Raw genomic sequence first — 15792 nt, forward strand, 5'->3', positions numbered from 1 at the left:
ACGTACATGCTTGTGAGAAGTAGCCAAAAAGAAACAGAGGCTCCTTCAGTTTAAATGAAATGGGATTGGGGTGCCTGGGTGGCTCAGTCAGTTGAGTGTCCAGCTTCAGCTCAGGTCGTGATCTCACGGTCTGTGAGTTCGAGCCCCGCGTCAGGCTCTGTGCTGACAGCTCAGAGCGTGGAGTCTGCTTTGGATTCTGTGTCCCCTCTCTCTCAGCCCCTTACCCCCCCTCAAAAATAAGCATTAAAAAGTTAAGAAATAATAATAGACTTACTGAGATACGATTCACTTGACATAAAACTCATACTTTCAAAGACTATAGTTGGGTATTTTTTAGTATGTTCACTGACTTGTGCAGCCGTCACCACGGTCTAATTCTGGAACATTTTCATCACCCCCTGAAGAAACCCATCAGCAAGTACTGTTCATCCCTTCCTCCCCTACCTCCTGGCAACCACTAGCCTACTTTCTGTTTCTGTGGATTTCCCTATTCTGGACGTTGCATATAACTGAAATCATATAATAGGTCTGGCTTTGTATCTGGCTTTTTCCATGTAGCATAATGTTTTCAAGTTTCATCCATCTAGCAGGTGTCAGTATTTCATTCTTTGTTTGGCTGAATGATACTCCATTGGGTGAATATGGACCACATTTTGTTTTTGAGTTCATTTCATGAATAGTTTGGATTATTTCCAGTATTTGGCTGAATTTCAATAATGTTGCTATGAATATTCTTGAAAAAGTTTTAACATAGACCTGTGTTGCCAGTTTTGTCAGCCATGATACCTAAGAGTTGGATTGACGGTCGTGTGCTAACTTTACGTTGACCTTTTTGAGGAGATGCCAAACTGTTTTGCGAAGTGGTTGCATCATGTTAACAATCCCACTAGCAGTGTTATGAGGGTTTCGGTTTGTCTACATCCTCCCCAACAGTTCTTGTTTTTGTTTTTACTTGAGCCATCCTTCTGTATGGGTGCAGTGCTGTCCCATTGTGCTTCTGTTTCCCTAGCGACAGGTGATATGGAGCATCTTTTCCTGTGCTTATTCCACATTTGTGTATGCTCTTTGGGAAAAAAATGTCTGTTCAAGCCCTTTGCCCATTTTTTAGTTGGTTTTGTTTTTTGGTTTTTGGTTTTTATCTATTGGGTTATTTATATATTCCAGAGACTAGAGTCTTCTTACCTGATACATGATTTGCAAATATTTCCTCTCATTCTGTGCATTGTCTTTTCACTGTCAGTGCCCTTAGATGCACAAGAATTCTTAATTTAGATGATGTCCAATTTATCTGGGTTTTTTTTTCTTTTGTCTGCAGTGCTTTTGGTATCTTCTAAGAAACCATTGCCTAATCGAGATCATGAAAATGTGCTCCTGTGTTCTGAGAGTTTTATAGATTTAGTTCTTATATTTAGGTCTTCGGCCCATTTTGCATTAATTTGGTATATGGTGTTAGATATGGGTCCAGTGTCTTAATTTTGCATGTGGATATTGAGTTGTCTCCATACAGAAAATACTGGGTTTTTTTCCCACCTTGAGTTGTCTTGGCACCTGTGTTGAAAATGAATTGGCCATAGATGTGAGGGTATCTTTCTAGACTCTGAATTCTATTCCCTTGGTCTGTATGTCCGCCTTTACGCCAGTACCGCACTGTCTTAATTATTGTACTTTTGCAGTGCGTTTTGAGATCAAGAAGTGTGAGACCTTCAGCTTTGTTCTTTTTAAAAATTGTTTTGGCTCTTCTGGGAGCCTTGCAGTGCCATATGCATTTTAAGAGTTAGCTTGTCAGTTTCCGCTGGGGGCGGGGGCATGGGGGAGACTGCTGGGAGTTTATAGGGGTGTTGCCTGGGTTCTGTAGATCCATCTGAAGAATACTGCCGTCTTCACGCTCAGTCTTCTAATCCATGAATGAAATCTTAACAGTTTTTAGGTTTTCTTTAATTTCTTTGAACAATATTTTGCAGCTTGTAGCTTGTAAATCTTGCAATTCTTTAAGTTTATTCCTAAGTACCGTATTACTTTTGATGATACTATAAAGTGAATCATTTCCTTACTTCATTTTTTGACTGTTCATTGCTAGAGTAGAGAAGTACAGTCGATCTTTGTTTTTGTATCCCCTACCCTTGCTGCACTGTTACTTATTTATCAGCTGATTTATTTACCCGTTTATCAGCTCTGATAGTTTTGTGTAGATTCCTTAGTACTTTCTATGGACAAGATAATGTCTCCTGGGAGCAGAGGAAGCTTGACTTTATTCCTCGTTAATCTGGATGCCTTTTGTTTTCCTTGCCTAATTACCGTGGCTGGAGACTTCAGGAGAAAGCTTACTGGAAAGGTCAGCGCGAACACCTTTGTCTTGTTCCTGCTCTTATGGGGGGAAGCATCCACATTTTCACCATTGAGTATGATGTTAGCTGTGGATTTTTTTTTTTTTTTTGTAGGTGCTCTTTATCAAGTTGAAGAAGGTCCCTTCTATTCTTAGTGTATTGAGTGCTTTTATTATGATCAGGTCTTGGATTATCCTTGTCAAATGCTTTGCGCAGGAGATAAGCGTGCAGTTTTTGTTAGAATAGTTAATTCTATTAAAATGGTGTATCCATGTTGGTTCATTTTCATAAGGTAAATCATCCTCGTGTTCCTAAGATACGGTTTACTTTTCCTGTTATTAAAATAGTATTTATTGTAGGAGTAGAGAAATTGAATTTCAGTTGTCCCTTCTGACTTTTCCAGTTTAGATAACTTGCCACAAACTTTTTTAGCGATTGACTAGAAAATGATATTCAGATTTTTCTGTTTTGTCACATTTTATCCAGTCTACTCATAATTGGGAGAAACTTAATTTGGGGTGCTCTTAAGATTATAGTGTCTCTAGTTTAGAACCTTACTGTATCTCTCACAGGGGGGTTTCCATTTTTTATACTCACTGCCAGTTCGTGTGTGCTTTCTGAAAGAAAACTTTTGCCTTTGGTGACTGCTTTAAAAAGACATAGCTAGAAATGTAACATATGTACACACATGCACATTCATTCGTGTCTGCCCGTAAGAGATTTTCCATTCTTTAGTATAAACACGGAAGGTTTCAGAGTGCTCTTTGTCTTTGGAGAGTAGATGGTACTCCTCAATCTGAATATACAGTAAAGTGTTCTTCAGGATTTTTGAGTGTGATTTTCAAAAGGCCTCTTTGTCATAGGGGTTAACGTTCTTACTGTCGGAGTTCCTACAGTGTGAATGCACACCACCCACTCAGAGCAGTGCTCCAGAGGGCGGGAGCTAAACGATGTGGCCAGTGCCCCAGATACCCCTCTTCTGAGTTCATAGATGGGGCAGAGAATGGGTTTGGTAACGGTGACAAAGGACCTGGTGAGTTGAAACAGATGAACTTGCTGAGTGGTGGAAGCACACACTCCTCAGAGTGAGCTCCAGAGAGAATCAGGAGAGGCAGTGAGGACAGAGCACTGTCCAGCTTTGCTTTAAGGGGACAGAAATCGCAGCCGTGGCCGGTGTGGAGTGTGGAGGTCAGCTTTTTTTTTTTTTTTTTTTTTTTTTTTTTTTTTTTTAAATATGATAGACTGCAGCATTTCTGTTTGAAATTAGGACTAATCTGTTAGAGGAGAGAAAACTGATGGGGCTCCAGAGAGCAGGAATATTGTCGTCGGAGCAGAGTCCTCGAGGAGACTAGGTGGGACGGACCCTCTCTTGGTGGCGGGACAATCTGCTCTGGGCACTTGTGGGTTTTATTTATTTTTTTATGTTTATTTTTGAGAGAGAGAGAGAGACAAAGTGTGAGTGGGGGAGGGGCAGAGAGAGAGGGAGACACAGAATCCGAAGCAGGCTCCAGGGTCTGAGCTGTCAGCCCAGAGCCCAACATGGGGCTCGAACCCACAGACCGCGAGATCATGACCTGAGCCAAAGTTAGCCGTTCATCCCACTGGGCCACCCAGTTGTCCCTGGACACTTGGGTTTCTAAGAGGGATAAGCAGAATCCTCAGCAGAGAGGGAGGCGGCTGACTCGCAAGCCAGAAGCTGGGGCATGGGACCAGGTGTGGAGAGGTGGTCGCCAGGTGGTCGGGGGCCCGTGGAGGTCTGTCCATGTGAGTGGCACGCGGGGGCCTGCCAGCACTGGACCCACGGATGAGGATCCGTGAGAAGGTGGACACCTGTAACCGGGACGCAGGGGAGACACGGCGCAGTTGGCTGCATGCAGGGTCCCAGGCGCCAGGGAGCGCAGCCCGCTCAGGAGAGCACTTCGCGGGTACCTCGGGCGCTCCTACCCCTGGAGGGACTAAACGTTATGGATTAGATTCACCTGGCTTTGAACTTGATATAAATGGGATCCAACAGTAAGTACTCCTTAGTATTTTCTTCCTGAGACTAATCCACTTTGCTAGGTGTAGCTGTAATCCGTGCGCTCTCATTGCCACGGGAGGCACCGCGGGAGCGCTCCGCCGTGGAGGCATCTTCCTACGTTACTGGATGTCTGAATTGTCTGTTCTGTGAAGGTGCCGCTGGTAAGGCCATGGTAACACCACAACTGTGCGGTGCTGGCGGCCGTGTGCCTGGAGCGGGGTCTCTGGGTCGCGGGACGGCGGCTGCCTGGCTTTGGTGGACAGCGCCCAGCAGTCTTCCAAGGGCTTGTGCGCTTTCTGTCCCGCACGCGGCCCGTGAGAGTTCCTGTCGTTCCCGTCTTTGTGACACTTGGAGCAGCGATTTGGGTGTGTGTGTAACGGTTTTCACCCGTCTTCCTGATGGGCGAAGGGGACGAACAGCGCTTGAGATGCTTCCCGGCCCAGGACCAGCTTTGATGACATCTTAAGGAAAGCAGATGCTTGTCTTTAATGGTGACCACTTCCCGGGACTGTGTTTCACACGGTCCTGCTCACAAGGGGGTATCAGGACGGGGACAGTGGTCTCTGGAGGAGCGTGCACAACTCTGGGTCTCCCCTGCATCCTGCTCGCTGGCCGGGAGGTGGTGGTGAAATAATCCTCTACGTCTTTAACCACCGGGAGAGAGGAGAGAAAAAACCGAACCACTGCAAACCGTACCTCCCTTCTAATTGCTGTGGTCTCGTTTTCTGTGACAGTGACTCAGCAGTTTTAGGTGGTGAGTTCTGAGTAAGTGCTGCTTAATTTGGTGAGCACACAAGCCGTGATAGTTGGGTGTTGATAGGGTTTGAGGCACGGTGGTGATGTTATTCGTGCCTTTGGGAAGACTCTCCGTCCGCTCTGTGGACACAACTCTGGGCAGCGGAGGAAGGGAGTGGGCCACTGGGGGCGCCGTCGCAGTCGTTCAGCCTGAGACGATAGACTAGGGCAGCGGCAGGAAAGGTTGACAGAAGGAGAGGAGATGACACGTTCATCCTTGTTGGTGTTTTGAAAAACTTAAAAGTTCCGGAAAGTGCAAGAATCATCTAGCAAACCCCTGTATACTCGCACGCACCCCCGAATCCACCGCTAGAGCCGTCTTTCCCAACCCATCCGCTGGACCCCGGGGCCTGACACCGTGTCACCCCTTGCTCACTCTTAGCCTCCTCGTCTCTCTCAGCCCCCGTTCTCACTCCTGCCGGAACCCAGACCTGGTCTAACCCTCTGCCTGCGCCGCGTAGCTGCGGAAGCGCCACTGGATGGGCTTGTTCAGGGTCCTTTCTTTCCTCCACTCAGATGTCAGGGGCAGGGACATTGCCTGTGCTGTGTCCCCAGGGCAGTGCATGGCTTACAGTAGTCACTCACTAGGCTTGCTGGTTTTTAAAAACAAGCTGCTGACCTCAGATCTCACGTGGGCGCTGGCACAGAGACCATCCCGCGTTCTGTAGTGTGGCCTCAGGCCCGAGAACGCTTCCTTCACACGCCCCGCACCTCACCCGCACCCCCTCCCTTTCACTCTCAGCAGATGAATCTTCTCTCATACCTCGTGGAGAAAAGCTGTGGTCTGACGAGACCGCCTCTAGAGCCCAGGTCCACACCTGCCTCCTGTGCCACGCGCTCCCTGACCCCACCCGTCTGCTCACCCTGCTTCCCTGTGCCCTGGCTCCCCCGGTGCTGCGCCAGGCGCCGGGGCACATGAACGTGGCTTCGCTTCCCCGTCTTCTAAAACTTCGTTGTATGTTCTCCCTCTGGGCCCCTCTCCCTGCTCCGCATTTCTTGTTCCTGCTTCTTCCTTGTGTCACCATAATGTTCAGTGCCTCTTTCCTCGTCACCTGCCGGGAAGTATCCTTAGCAGCCCCTGAATAACGTCTTCACTGCTGACTTTTGACTTCCTGGCTTTGAAGAGGGAGTCCTGACGTCCCGACGGTACCTGATGATGGTGCTTTTTCACTAGCATCACCTTCCACCCACGTGCACTCCCCCACCTTCCCTGGGGAAGAAAAAAAGGAGAGAGTCGGAATTCTCTTACAAGTTTTGGTTCCCTCAGTATCAGGCAAATACTGTTCATTGCTGAATTAAAGTATATATGCGTTTTCTCTTTCGTACCGATTTCATTTTTCCTAGAGCTAACGATTGCCTAATTTTTTCACATGCTTGCTTCTCTGTCTTCAGTGCAGTTTAAGCAGACATGGTCAGACACTCAGTAGTGACGTTCCCAAACACGGCGCGGGTGACCGCTAGCCCTTCTCTCCCCAGGACGTCTCCTGGCCAGCCTCCTCCAGCCGGGACTGCTGCTCTCCAGGGTCCTTGACGCCTGCCTCGGCACTGTCCTCACCATTGTGGGCATGTCAGGTCCCCCCATCTTCCTTGCCCTTGGTTTATTCCCATTTTGCCAAACATCTTCCAGTGGTTTTCTGAGAAAGGTGTTTTTGCTCTTTGCATGTTTGAAAACATCTTTACTCCTCCCTGAAACCCGATTGATCATTTGACTGGGTGTAGAATTATGGGTTGAAAGTTATGTTTTCTCAGAATTTTGAGGGTGGTTGGTATTCCATCCACCATTTTCCTGTCTGGTTGCTTTTGTCTGTGATCTGTTTTCTCTGGGGAATTTTAGAATTTCCCTTTTATCCTGGGTGTTTTAGTTTTCAGGGTGAGGCACCTTGGGCTAGGAGTTTTTTCAGGCTTGGCGCTCACCAGACCTTGTCAGGAGACTCTTGCCTTCGTCCTTTGATTTTTTTTTTTTTTTTTTTTCTTTCACTCCCTTCTCTCTGTCGTCTTTCTGGAGCTTAACTGGCTAATGGGCCACCTAACCTGATCCTGTGATGGTGATTGTCCTTCTCTTTGTCTTCGTGCTCCAGGCTTTGGAAGAGGTGTTGAGCTTTAAAATTGTTATTAGCGTTTGAATTTCAAAACACACTGGCTGGTTTTCCTTTCTCGAGGTAGCACGCAGCTCATCCTCTAGGGACCCTGCCGGACGTAGGGGCGCCCTGCTGCCCCCCGATTAGTGGCTGGGGCTGCCAGTGTGGGTGAGCTGCATACAGCATCCAGCGCCCACTTCTCTCCATCACGGGGGTGATGGGAGCCCTGCTTCATAGGTGTGGGAGGTTCACTGGCTAAATGCAGGGCTATGCTCAGTTAGAATACCACCTGGCACCTCGCAGGCACTCAGCTGACATTGGTGATGTCACTCCTGTTAGCAGGCATTAACTGTTAACTCCCCGAGGGCGTAAAGTGTCGTTTCCTTGAGGTTTTGTTGGTTTTGTTGGTTTGGTTGAAGCGCTGTCCCCCTTTCCCCCAGCCCCCTTGTTTTGGCCGCTTTCTCCCCTGTCTGCAGGTCCCGAGCTGTCGGTTCATGTTTAGTCTGGAGCCGCTTGCAGAGCCAGCAGCTAGTCCTGTGCGAGGTGGGCTTTCCAGCCGGAGGGCTTCCTGGGGCTGATCTTTCTGTCGGGCCCTGTGGGCGTTTGAAGCTTCAGGACTTTGTCCCTTGATTTGTCACTTTGGAGAGGAGGCCCAGGGAGGGTGGGGACTTCACTCCTGGCAGCTAGCGTTCGGAGATCAGGAAGGGGGCGGGAGTCGCCACCTGACGGGATGGGCACAAGCTTGGGGACCCAGCGGTTCAGTACAAGACCTTCTGCCATCTCTGTGCCCAGGGTCCGGTGTGGAGCCTGGCTGAGGCCCTCAGCACACTGGGACCTTGGCCTCCTGTGCACACTTAGACCATCCCCACCAAAGTGTAAGAGACTTCGATACAGAGAACAAACTGAGCGTTGCTAGAAAGGTGTTGGGTGGGTGGGGGATGGGCTAAATGGGTGATGGGCATTGAGGAGGGCACTTGTTGGGATGAGCACTGGGCGCCATATGTAAGTGATGAATCACTAAATTCTACTGAGACCATTGTTACACTACATGTTCACTAACTTGGATCTAAAAAGAAAAAAGGACTGTCGGGTGCCTGGGTGGCTCAGTCGGTTAAGCGTCCCACTTCGGCTCGGGTCGTGATCTCACGGCTCATGAGTTGGAGCCCCGCGGTGGGCTCTGTGCTGACAGCTCGGAGCCTGGAGCCTGCTTCCATCCTGTGTCTCCCTCTCTCTCTGCCTCTCCCCCTGCTTGCGCTCTGTCTCTCTCCCTCTCTGGAAAAAAAAGGAAAAGGAAAAAAAAAAAGACGGTCACCACCACGCCTGCCACCCCTCGCCATCACCTGTCTGTCAGAGCCTGCTCACCACCATTGCCTTGTGGACGGACGCCTTTCCAGTTCCTCTCTGGCCCCTTAGTGGCAGCGGGAGAGATGTAAGCGTGTTGCAGACAGAGAGTCTGAGGTGGGCTCTTCGGGGCTGCGAAGCATGTGTCATAGTTTCCGAGTTTGATCTGAACATTTACTAAGTAAGTTCTGCATCGGCCAGATGACCCCCTCCTGGCAAAGTGCCTCCGTGCGGACTGTGCCAGTGCGCGGGGTCCTTGCTGCGGCCGTGTGGAGCCGCGGCGCCACAGAGGCGGCCAGCAGGTGCTAGCGTTGCCCGTATGACACTGAGCCATCGTGCGGGGCATGACAGGTTTAAAGGCGCTGCTCGGTGCCCTTAGTGCCGTGTTTATGCTTTTAGCATCACACCAGTTCTGTAAAGTAACAGCCATCACATTAAATTCATGTTGGTACTTTAAATGTTATTGGTTGTGTAATCTTCTTGGTGTTTAGTTTGTATATTTATATACGTTTTGATTTTAGAGCTCTTCTAAATTCTGCAGACAGCATTTTCTAAATTTAGATTCATGCATATTTACGTAGCTTAATGAAAGTCATTTCTCACCAGTGGCAGTCATGGGAGTTTCTCTTTTAAAAGATTCAGTCCATTTTAATTAAGTTTAAAAATCACTGACAGAGCTAGAATACCATTAATTATATAATATTGTACACCCCCTGGGTATGAATGACAGAGATTTAGTGCCATTTAGTCCAATACAGAATATTTTAATTTCATTTAAGCAAATTGGGTTATTTTGAGTAATTTAATTTAAAAAGTGGCACTTCTAACAAGCCTAATTCTTTTCCAGATCTAACTGGTTTTGTTTTTGTTTTTGTTTTGTTTTTGTTTTTGTTTTTGTTTTTGTTTTTGTTTTTTTAAAGGAAAGCAAGAAATCCCAGGCAGAAAATTCAGTGTGTGTTTAAAAGTCAGCGCACAGGGGTTCTGGGTGGTTCAATGGGTTGAGCTTGATCTCAGCTCAGGTCTTGATCTTGGGGTCTTGAGTTTGAGCCCCACATTGGGCTCCTGGGGTGGAGCCTCTTTAGAAAGAGTAGAGTGAGAGCTCGTTTCCCAGGAAGTCCTATAATAACTACTATCTAACTAAAATGTTTGCTCACACCTTTAAGATTTGTATTGCATTATGACAACCTCAGGGGGAGGGTCTTTTTTTTGTTTGTTTTATTTTGTACTTTTTAAAATTTACATCCAAATTAGTTAGCATGTAGTGCAACAATGATTTCAGGAGTAGATTCCTTAGTTCCCCGTACCCATTTAGCCCATTCCCCCTCCCACAGCCCCTCCAGTAACCCTCTGTTTGTTCTCCATATTTAAGAGTCTCTTATGTTTTGTCCCCCTCCCTGTTATTATATTATTTTTGCTTCCCTTCCCTTATGTTCATCTGTTTTGTCTCTTTAAGTCCTCATATGAGTGAAGTTGTATGATTTTTGTCTTTCTCTAACTTCACTTAGCATAATACCCTCCAGTTCCATCCACATAGTTGCAAATGGCAAGATTTCATTATTTTTTATTGTTGCGTAATACTCCATTGTATGTGTATACCACATCTTCTTTATCCATTTATCCATCGATGGACATTTGGGCTCTTTCCATATTTTGGCTATTGTTGATAGCGCTGCTATAAACATGGGGGTGCCTGTGTCCCTTTGAAACAGCACACCTGTATCCCGTGGATAAATGCCTAGTAGTGCAATTGCTGGGTCAAAGGGTAGTTCTATTTTTAGTTTTTTGAAGAATCCATAATGTTTTCCAGAGTGGCTGCACCAGCTTGCACTGCCACCAACAGTGCAAAAGAGGTCCTCTTTCTCCGCGTCTTCACCAACATCTGTTGTTGCCTGAGTTGTTAATGTTAGCCATTCTGACAGGTGTGAGGTGGTATCTCATTGTGGTTTTGATTTGCATTTCCCTGATGATGAGTGATGTTGAGCTTTTTTTCATGTGTTGATTGGCCATCTGGATGTCTTCCTTGGAGAAGTGTCTGTTCATGTCTTTTGCCCATGTCTTCCTTCACTGGAATATTTGTTTTTTGGGTGTGAGTTTAATAAGTTCTTTACAGGCTTTGGTTGTGCAGCAGTATTTGGGTTTAAGCCCCTTGGCCTCGGCGGAGCTGTAGCCCCGCAGGTGGAGAGCACACACTCATCTGCCAGGCACACAGGCCTTTCGTGTTGATGCCCCAGCAGTGGGGGGAGGTTCTGATCCAGCCCTTCCAGCCCTTCCTCGGAGCCTCTGGAGAGGAGATTGTCTGGGGCAGGTGAAGAGTCCCGGTGGTAGAGGAGCAGGCTGACAGTGGCCTGTGCAGGACTGAAGCCGTCTTTGTCCTGATTCAGTCTGCACTCAGCACCCCTGGGCTGAAGACAACCAGGTTTTCTATTTTTTTGCTCCAGGAGTCCATTTCATGAGTTCAGATCTATTGTTTCTAGGCCTTAGCCTTAGGTACCTAAGGACTTTTCCAGCACTTGGCTTTGTTCTTTGTACCCTTTGCCTGTAGTGAGCTGATGACCAAGATCCTTGTCAGAAATTCCGTACCCAACCAGCAGTGTCTGACTAGATAATGATGGCGTCATTATTGTCATTATCAATGCTAGTGACTGTATCCAGTCGGTGAAATAGAGTTTGTGCTGTTTGTAGGGATATTGTGTACAGAAGGCAGCAAAAGTTACTGCAAAGAATATTAAAAACATTCTGTCAATATCATGTAAGAATCAGATTTATTTTAAAAGTTCATATTAGGCATGCATTATAAAATTAGAGCCAGTCTTCTAGGACCAGTTCTTTTCTGTTTTTCTTTTCAAAATTAATTTTCTAAATTTTTACTCTATATCCTTCTCTCAAGACATCACAGTCTAGATAAATCCTGGTGCCCTAGGGACCAGGTGTTCAATCCGTTGAGCAAAACCCATAAGCCCATATGTGTTCTTGGGCTCTGGGCACCAGAATCAGAATTGGCTGTTTGGTAATTACAAGTTTCCCATGAAAATTTTGCTTTATCCAATAGGGAGAAAGTTGTATATGTTTTTATTTTTCTTTTGAACCTTTACTGATTTTTGGTATTGATTATGCCTGCTTTCAAAATCATAATCTGATAAATTGCTTCTGTATTTTATTGACAGCTGACATCATCTCAACTGTTGAATTTAATTACTCTGGAGATCTGCTTGCAACGGGAGACAAGGGCGGCAGAGTCGTTATTTTTCAGCGGGAACAAGAGGTCAGTAATTCACTGTACACAAACCAAATGAATTGCAGCCTTTCTCATGTCACTGGGAAGGAAGGAAAGCAGCACAGCACGTTCTCAGTCTCTAAGTTCACTTGGATTCGGTTACATCACATTAACCATATAGAATCTTCTTATCTCAGGGCTGAGCAAGATCTGTGTTTCAGCTCACTGACGTCCACCCTCTGAGCTCCGATTAAGTCCCCTGTGCCCTTACGTTCGGGGAGGAGAGTCCTCGCCCTACCCACAGGCTGTCGTGAGGACCAGATGAAGGATTGGGTGGTGGGGTTCTGCATTCGTTTGCTTTCATCCTGTAATTAATTCAAGTGACTGTCGGTGAAAACCACTTCACAAGCCAGTGGAGGTGGTGGCTCCCAGCCGTGCTGTCCAGCAGTAAGTATGCTCTGAACGGCTCCTGCGGCACTAGCTGCGGGGAAGGTTCTGTGTGTGTTGGGGGGCCGTGAATTCTGTGTCCCTCCTCAGAGGTGAGCAGCAGTCTTGCACCCCCCCGAGGCCCCACCATCAGTGCTGGGAGGAAGGAGTCCTCACTGGGGCCTGAAGGACCCCACAGGTGAATCTTAATCACGAGCACTGCTTTTTCGGTCACTCCCGCTTTGTGGGGGGAAAGGGCAGAGAAACCCATGTTTTTCAGTTATGCGTAAGAGGAGAATGGGAGGCAGAACCAGGCCTTGCAGCCCCCCCCCCCCCATTTTATTTCTGGGGAGCCTCGTCAGAGTTCATGATGAGTTCTGGTGAAGGAAGCAAGATGGCCTGGTGCCCTGCTCGTCTGTTGTGCACACGTTCTGGGGCAGAACCACCGGGAAGCCAGACTTGGGTTTGTGGAAACCATCTGTCTTTTCTCTTGACAGAGTCACACACAGGCCCTCGTCTGTGTCCAGGCAGGTCAGTGTGGGGTTACTTTCTCATCTGCAGATTCTGGTGTCTACGTTTTTGTGGCAGAACTGGTGTGGCAGCTAGTGGGCCCTGGAATCTAGCAGATCTGTGCGGCAGTGAATGCTGGCCCTGCCACCAGAGAGGAGGCACGTAGGGGCATCTGTAGGAGAGGGAGCCCTGAGTGCCCCAGTCAGTGGAGGATGGCTTCTGTAAGTGAGGCGAGGTGTGCCCACATCTCATTGGAATATACATGTTGCAGCTCTAAATTTGCTATGTCTGTATAGATTACAAAATCTTTTTTCATATTTTTTAAATGTTTATTTATTGTTGAGAGAGAGACAGAGCGTGAGCAGGGGAAGAGCAGGGGTGGGGGTGGGGACACAGAATCCGAAGCAGGCTCCGGGCTCCGAGCTGTCAGCACAGAGCCCGACGTGGGGAATCGAACTCACAGACCGTGAGATCATGACCTGAGCAGATGTCAGACGCTTACCCAACTGAGCCAGGTGCCCCTAAAAAAAATTTTTTTAATGTTTATTTTTGAGAGCGAGTGTGAGTGGGGGAGGGGCAGAGAGAAAGGGAGGCACAGAATCAGAATCAGGCTCCAGGCTCTAAACTGTCTGCACAGAGCCCAACGTGGGGCTCAAACTCATGAACCGTGAGATCATGACCTGAGCCAAAGTTGGACGCTTACCCGACTGAGCCACCCCATGTGCCCCAATTTAAAAAATTTTTTTAATCTTATTTTTTCTGATTTGGAATGGTGAGAATTCTTGTGAATAATATTTATTGTCATTAGTCTTTGAAAATCTTCACAGATGATTTGGCAAGTTCATAGTTTTGCATTCTTTCCCCAGAGGTAGATTAGGACATGGCACTCCTTAAGTAGAACTGTGTACCTGATCCTTTTCGGCAGAAGTAAAAGTGGTTGGTGGTGTTTATTACTTTTAGCAGAAGGATTATTTTTAGCAGATTGCTGAGCCATAGCTGTCCTAAATTTAAGAATTGACTTCAGCTCCTTAAGGTTTGCCATTTTAATGATATCCTTATAGAAAACTTTCCTCATTTTTGTGGGTCATCATTGAAATCTAAAAACTGTCTACTTCAACTGTGAAATAGATTGTGGTAAAACTCAAGCATCTTGTTACAAAATATGTTAACGCTTTTGAGAACCTGTAGTATAAAGTGTTTAGTTAAGATGGATTAAATCATTATTAATAAAGTGCAGCAGCAGATTTATACAGCAAACAGGTGGTCAGAGTTGTTTAAGTTTGATAAACCCAACCACCTGCAACTCCCTAATCCCTGGGCAATGTGTTTCCCCATCCTTTTCTCGATACTTTGGTTAACATAAAAAGAGCTTTCATATTCCATCTGCTTTTAAAATATTTTAGTGGTTGCTGTATGTAACCCTCACTGTAGACTTGGATTTTTCCAGCGCTGTCTGTTAAACGGCCCAGCCGTTTCTGCAGAGCCGCGGAGCCTGGGGGCTGCGGGGACACAGCAGGGCCCTGCCCGATGGCAGGGGTGGGGGGCGGGGCGGCATGAGTGTCAGGCTGAGCGATCAGGGAGACAGGGAGCCCTCCAGACATCCGGGGGTAGGGAGCACGGTTCGAAGTATTGATCTTGGAGCTTTTTCCCCTCTCAGCAGCAGAGCCCTGTTTCGGGAAGCCCGGTGTGGCAGTCTCCAGGGAGCAGAGCTTGGGGACGTGGCTGTGCAGCCCTCGTCCTCAGAGCACAGCTTTGCACCTGACCGCGCAAACTGCTGTGTTTGCATCGAGTCCGCTGACGCCAGCGCTCGGCACGTCTGCCAACAAGATAGGCCTCCCGCCACCTGCGGATCACAGCTCCCAGCGGCTCGGGCCGTCGGCCTGGGCTCTGGCTCTGCCCCCTCCCCCAGGCCCTCGCTCTCTCCTCTGTTCTGCCTCTCCTGGGACAGGACAAGGCGTGGAGACCGCTCACTGCCCCTCGGGGTCTCAGCCTGTTGCGGGGGCGGGCGTTGGGGGAGGGGGGTCTGGTCGGGCAGTTACAGCAGGAAGACGGCCCAGCAGTGTCAGGAGCATCCATTCTGGTTCTTGCACACGGTGGCCGGGGAAGGAGAGCAGCGCTTCGGTGCGGGCACCTCATAGATTGGTTCAGATTCTGCTGTTTCTCGAAGTGGATTATGGTCCTGAGCCCTGGGACTGAGGACTCTACAGATTTTTCTTTCCTAAATAGTCCCATTTCATTTTTCTCGTCAGCAAGTTAGAAGCATCTGCGGGCAAATGCTGCTTCTCTCGTGGACGTTAGCCCACCGAGCACAGCGCACGCGTGGAGGCCACGTGCTAGATCCCAGGGTCCGTGTGTGGCTCCTGGGAGTGTGCAGCAGTGGAGAGATCAAGGCAGCTTTGGGGGTGTTTCCTCATAATGCTTGATCTTAACTCAGAGATATAAAGAAATCTAGACGTAAGGCTCCCTCTGTCTCATTCAGTTTCTCTGACACACTTCCTAAAGTGTTAAAAAATGTAAGACTAAAGATGCTGACTCAATAGCAAGAATTAAACAAATTTTTAAAATTAAAAAAAATTAAAACAATTATATTAATTACGTATTCTTACCGTTTTATAGAAAATGTCATTTGAGACATACAGAAGATTTTAGGTATTAATATAAGTATATTATGAACCCACCACCCAGGTTTTACTCTTTCGTAAAAGAAAACCAAGCCCTTGGCAGGTGGGTGAGGCTCCCGTGTGCCCTCCCCGTGCCGTCTTCCAGCTTCATCCCCAAGTCTTACCTTACTCTCCCTCGGCCTTCCCAGAGTTGGTCATGACTTTGAAGACGGCCTGTATCTTTCCGAGCGTGTGTTTATACTTTTACTGCAACATGTAGAATTGTTTTATGTGTGTTAAAAATCCACATAACAGGTATCCTCTACCGGTGGTGGTCACCGCATAAGTGCCATTCGATGGCCCTCTTCCCGGTGGGCACGAGTGCGGTCTGGGCCGGCTGCCCCAGGGCCCAGGGGGTGCACTCACCCGCTGTGGGCCCTCAGCCTCACTCCAGAAGTGCACGCACGGCAGGACCTGCTCATGT

General features: G+C 47.7%; 1 protein-coding gene across 2 annotated transcripts in view; it reads left to right on the forward strand.

Annotated features, from left to right (window-relative positions):
- Nucleotides 1-15792, forward strand: part of PPP2R2D (protein phosphatase 2 regulatory subunit Bdelta) — a 50667-nt gene that overhangs the window by 19406 nt on the left and 15469 nt on the right. Inside the window, exons 2-3 of one of the 2 annotated variants that reach the window (XM_053207569.1) lie at nt 11723-11820; nt 12696-12729. In XM_053207569.1, the coding sequence (XP_053063544.1) occupies nt 11723-11820; nt 12696-12729 (132 nt within the window). The remainder of the gene's footprint in view (nt 1-11722; nt 11821-12695; nt 12730-15792) is intronic. The other variant, XM_027063420.2, reaches the window with a different exon arrangement.

Source organism: Acinonyx jubatus, chromosome D2, assembly GCF_027475565.1.
Source record: "Acinonyx jubatus isolate Ajub_Pintada_27869175 chromosome D2, VMU_Ajub_asm_v1.0, whole genome shotgun sequence".
In the NCBI taxonomy this organism is placed as follows: Eukaryota; Metazoa; Chordata; class Mammalia; order Carnivora; family Felidae; genus Acinonyx; species Acinonyx jubatus.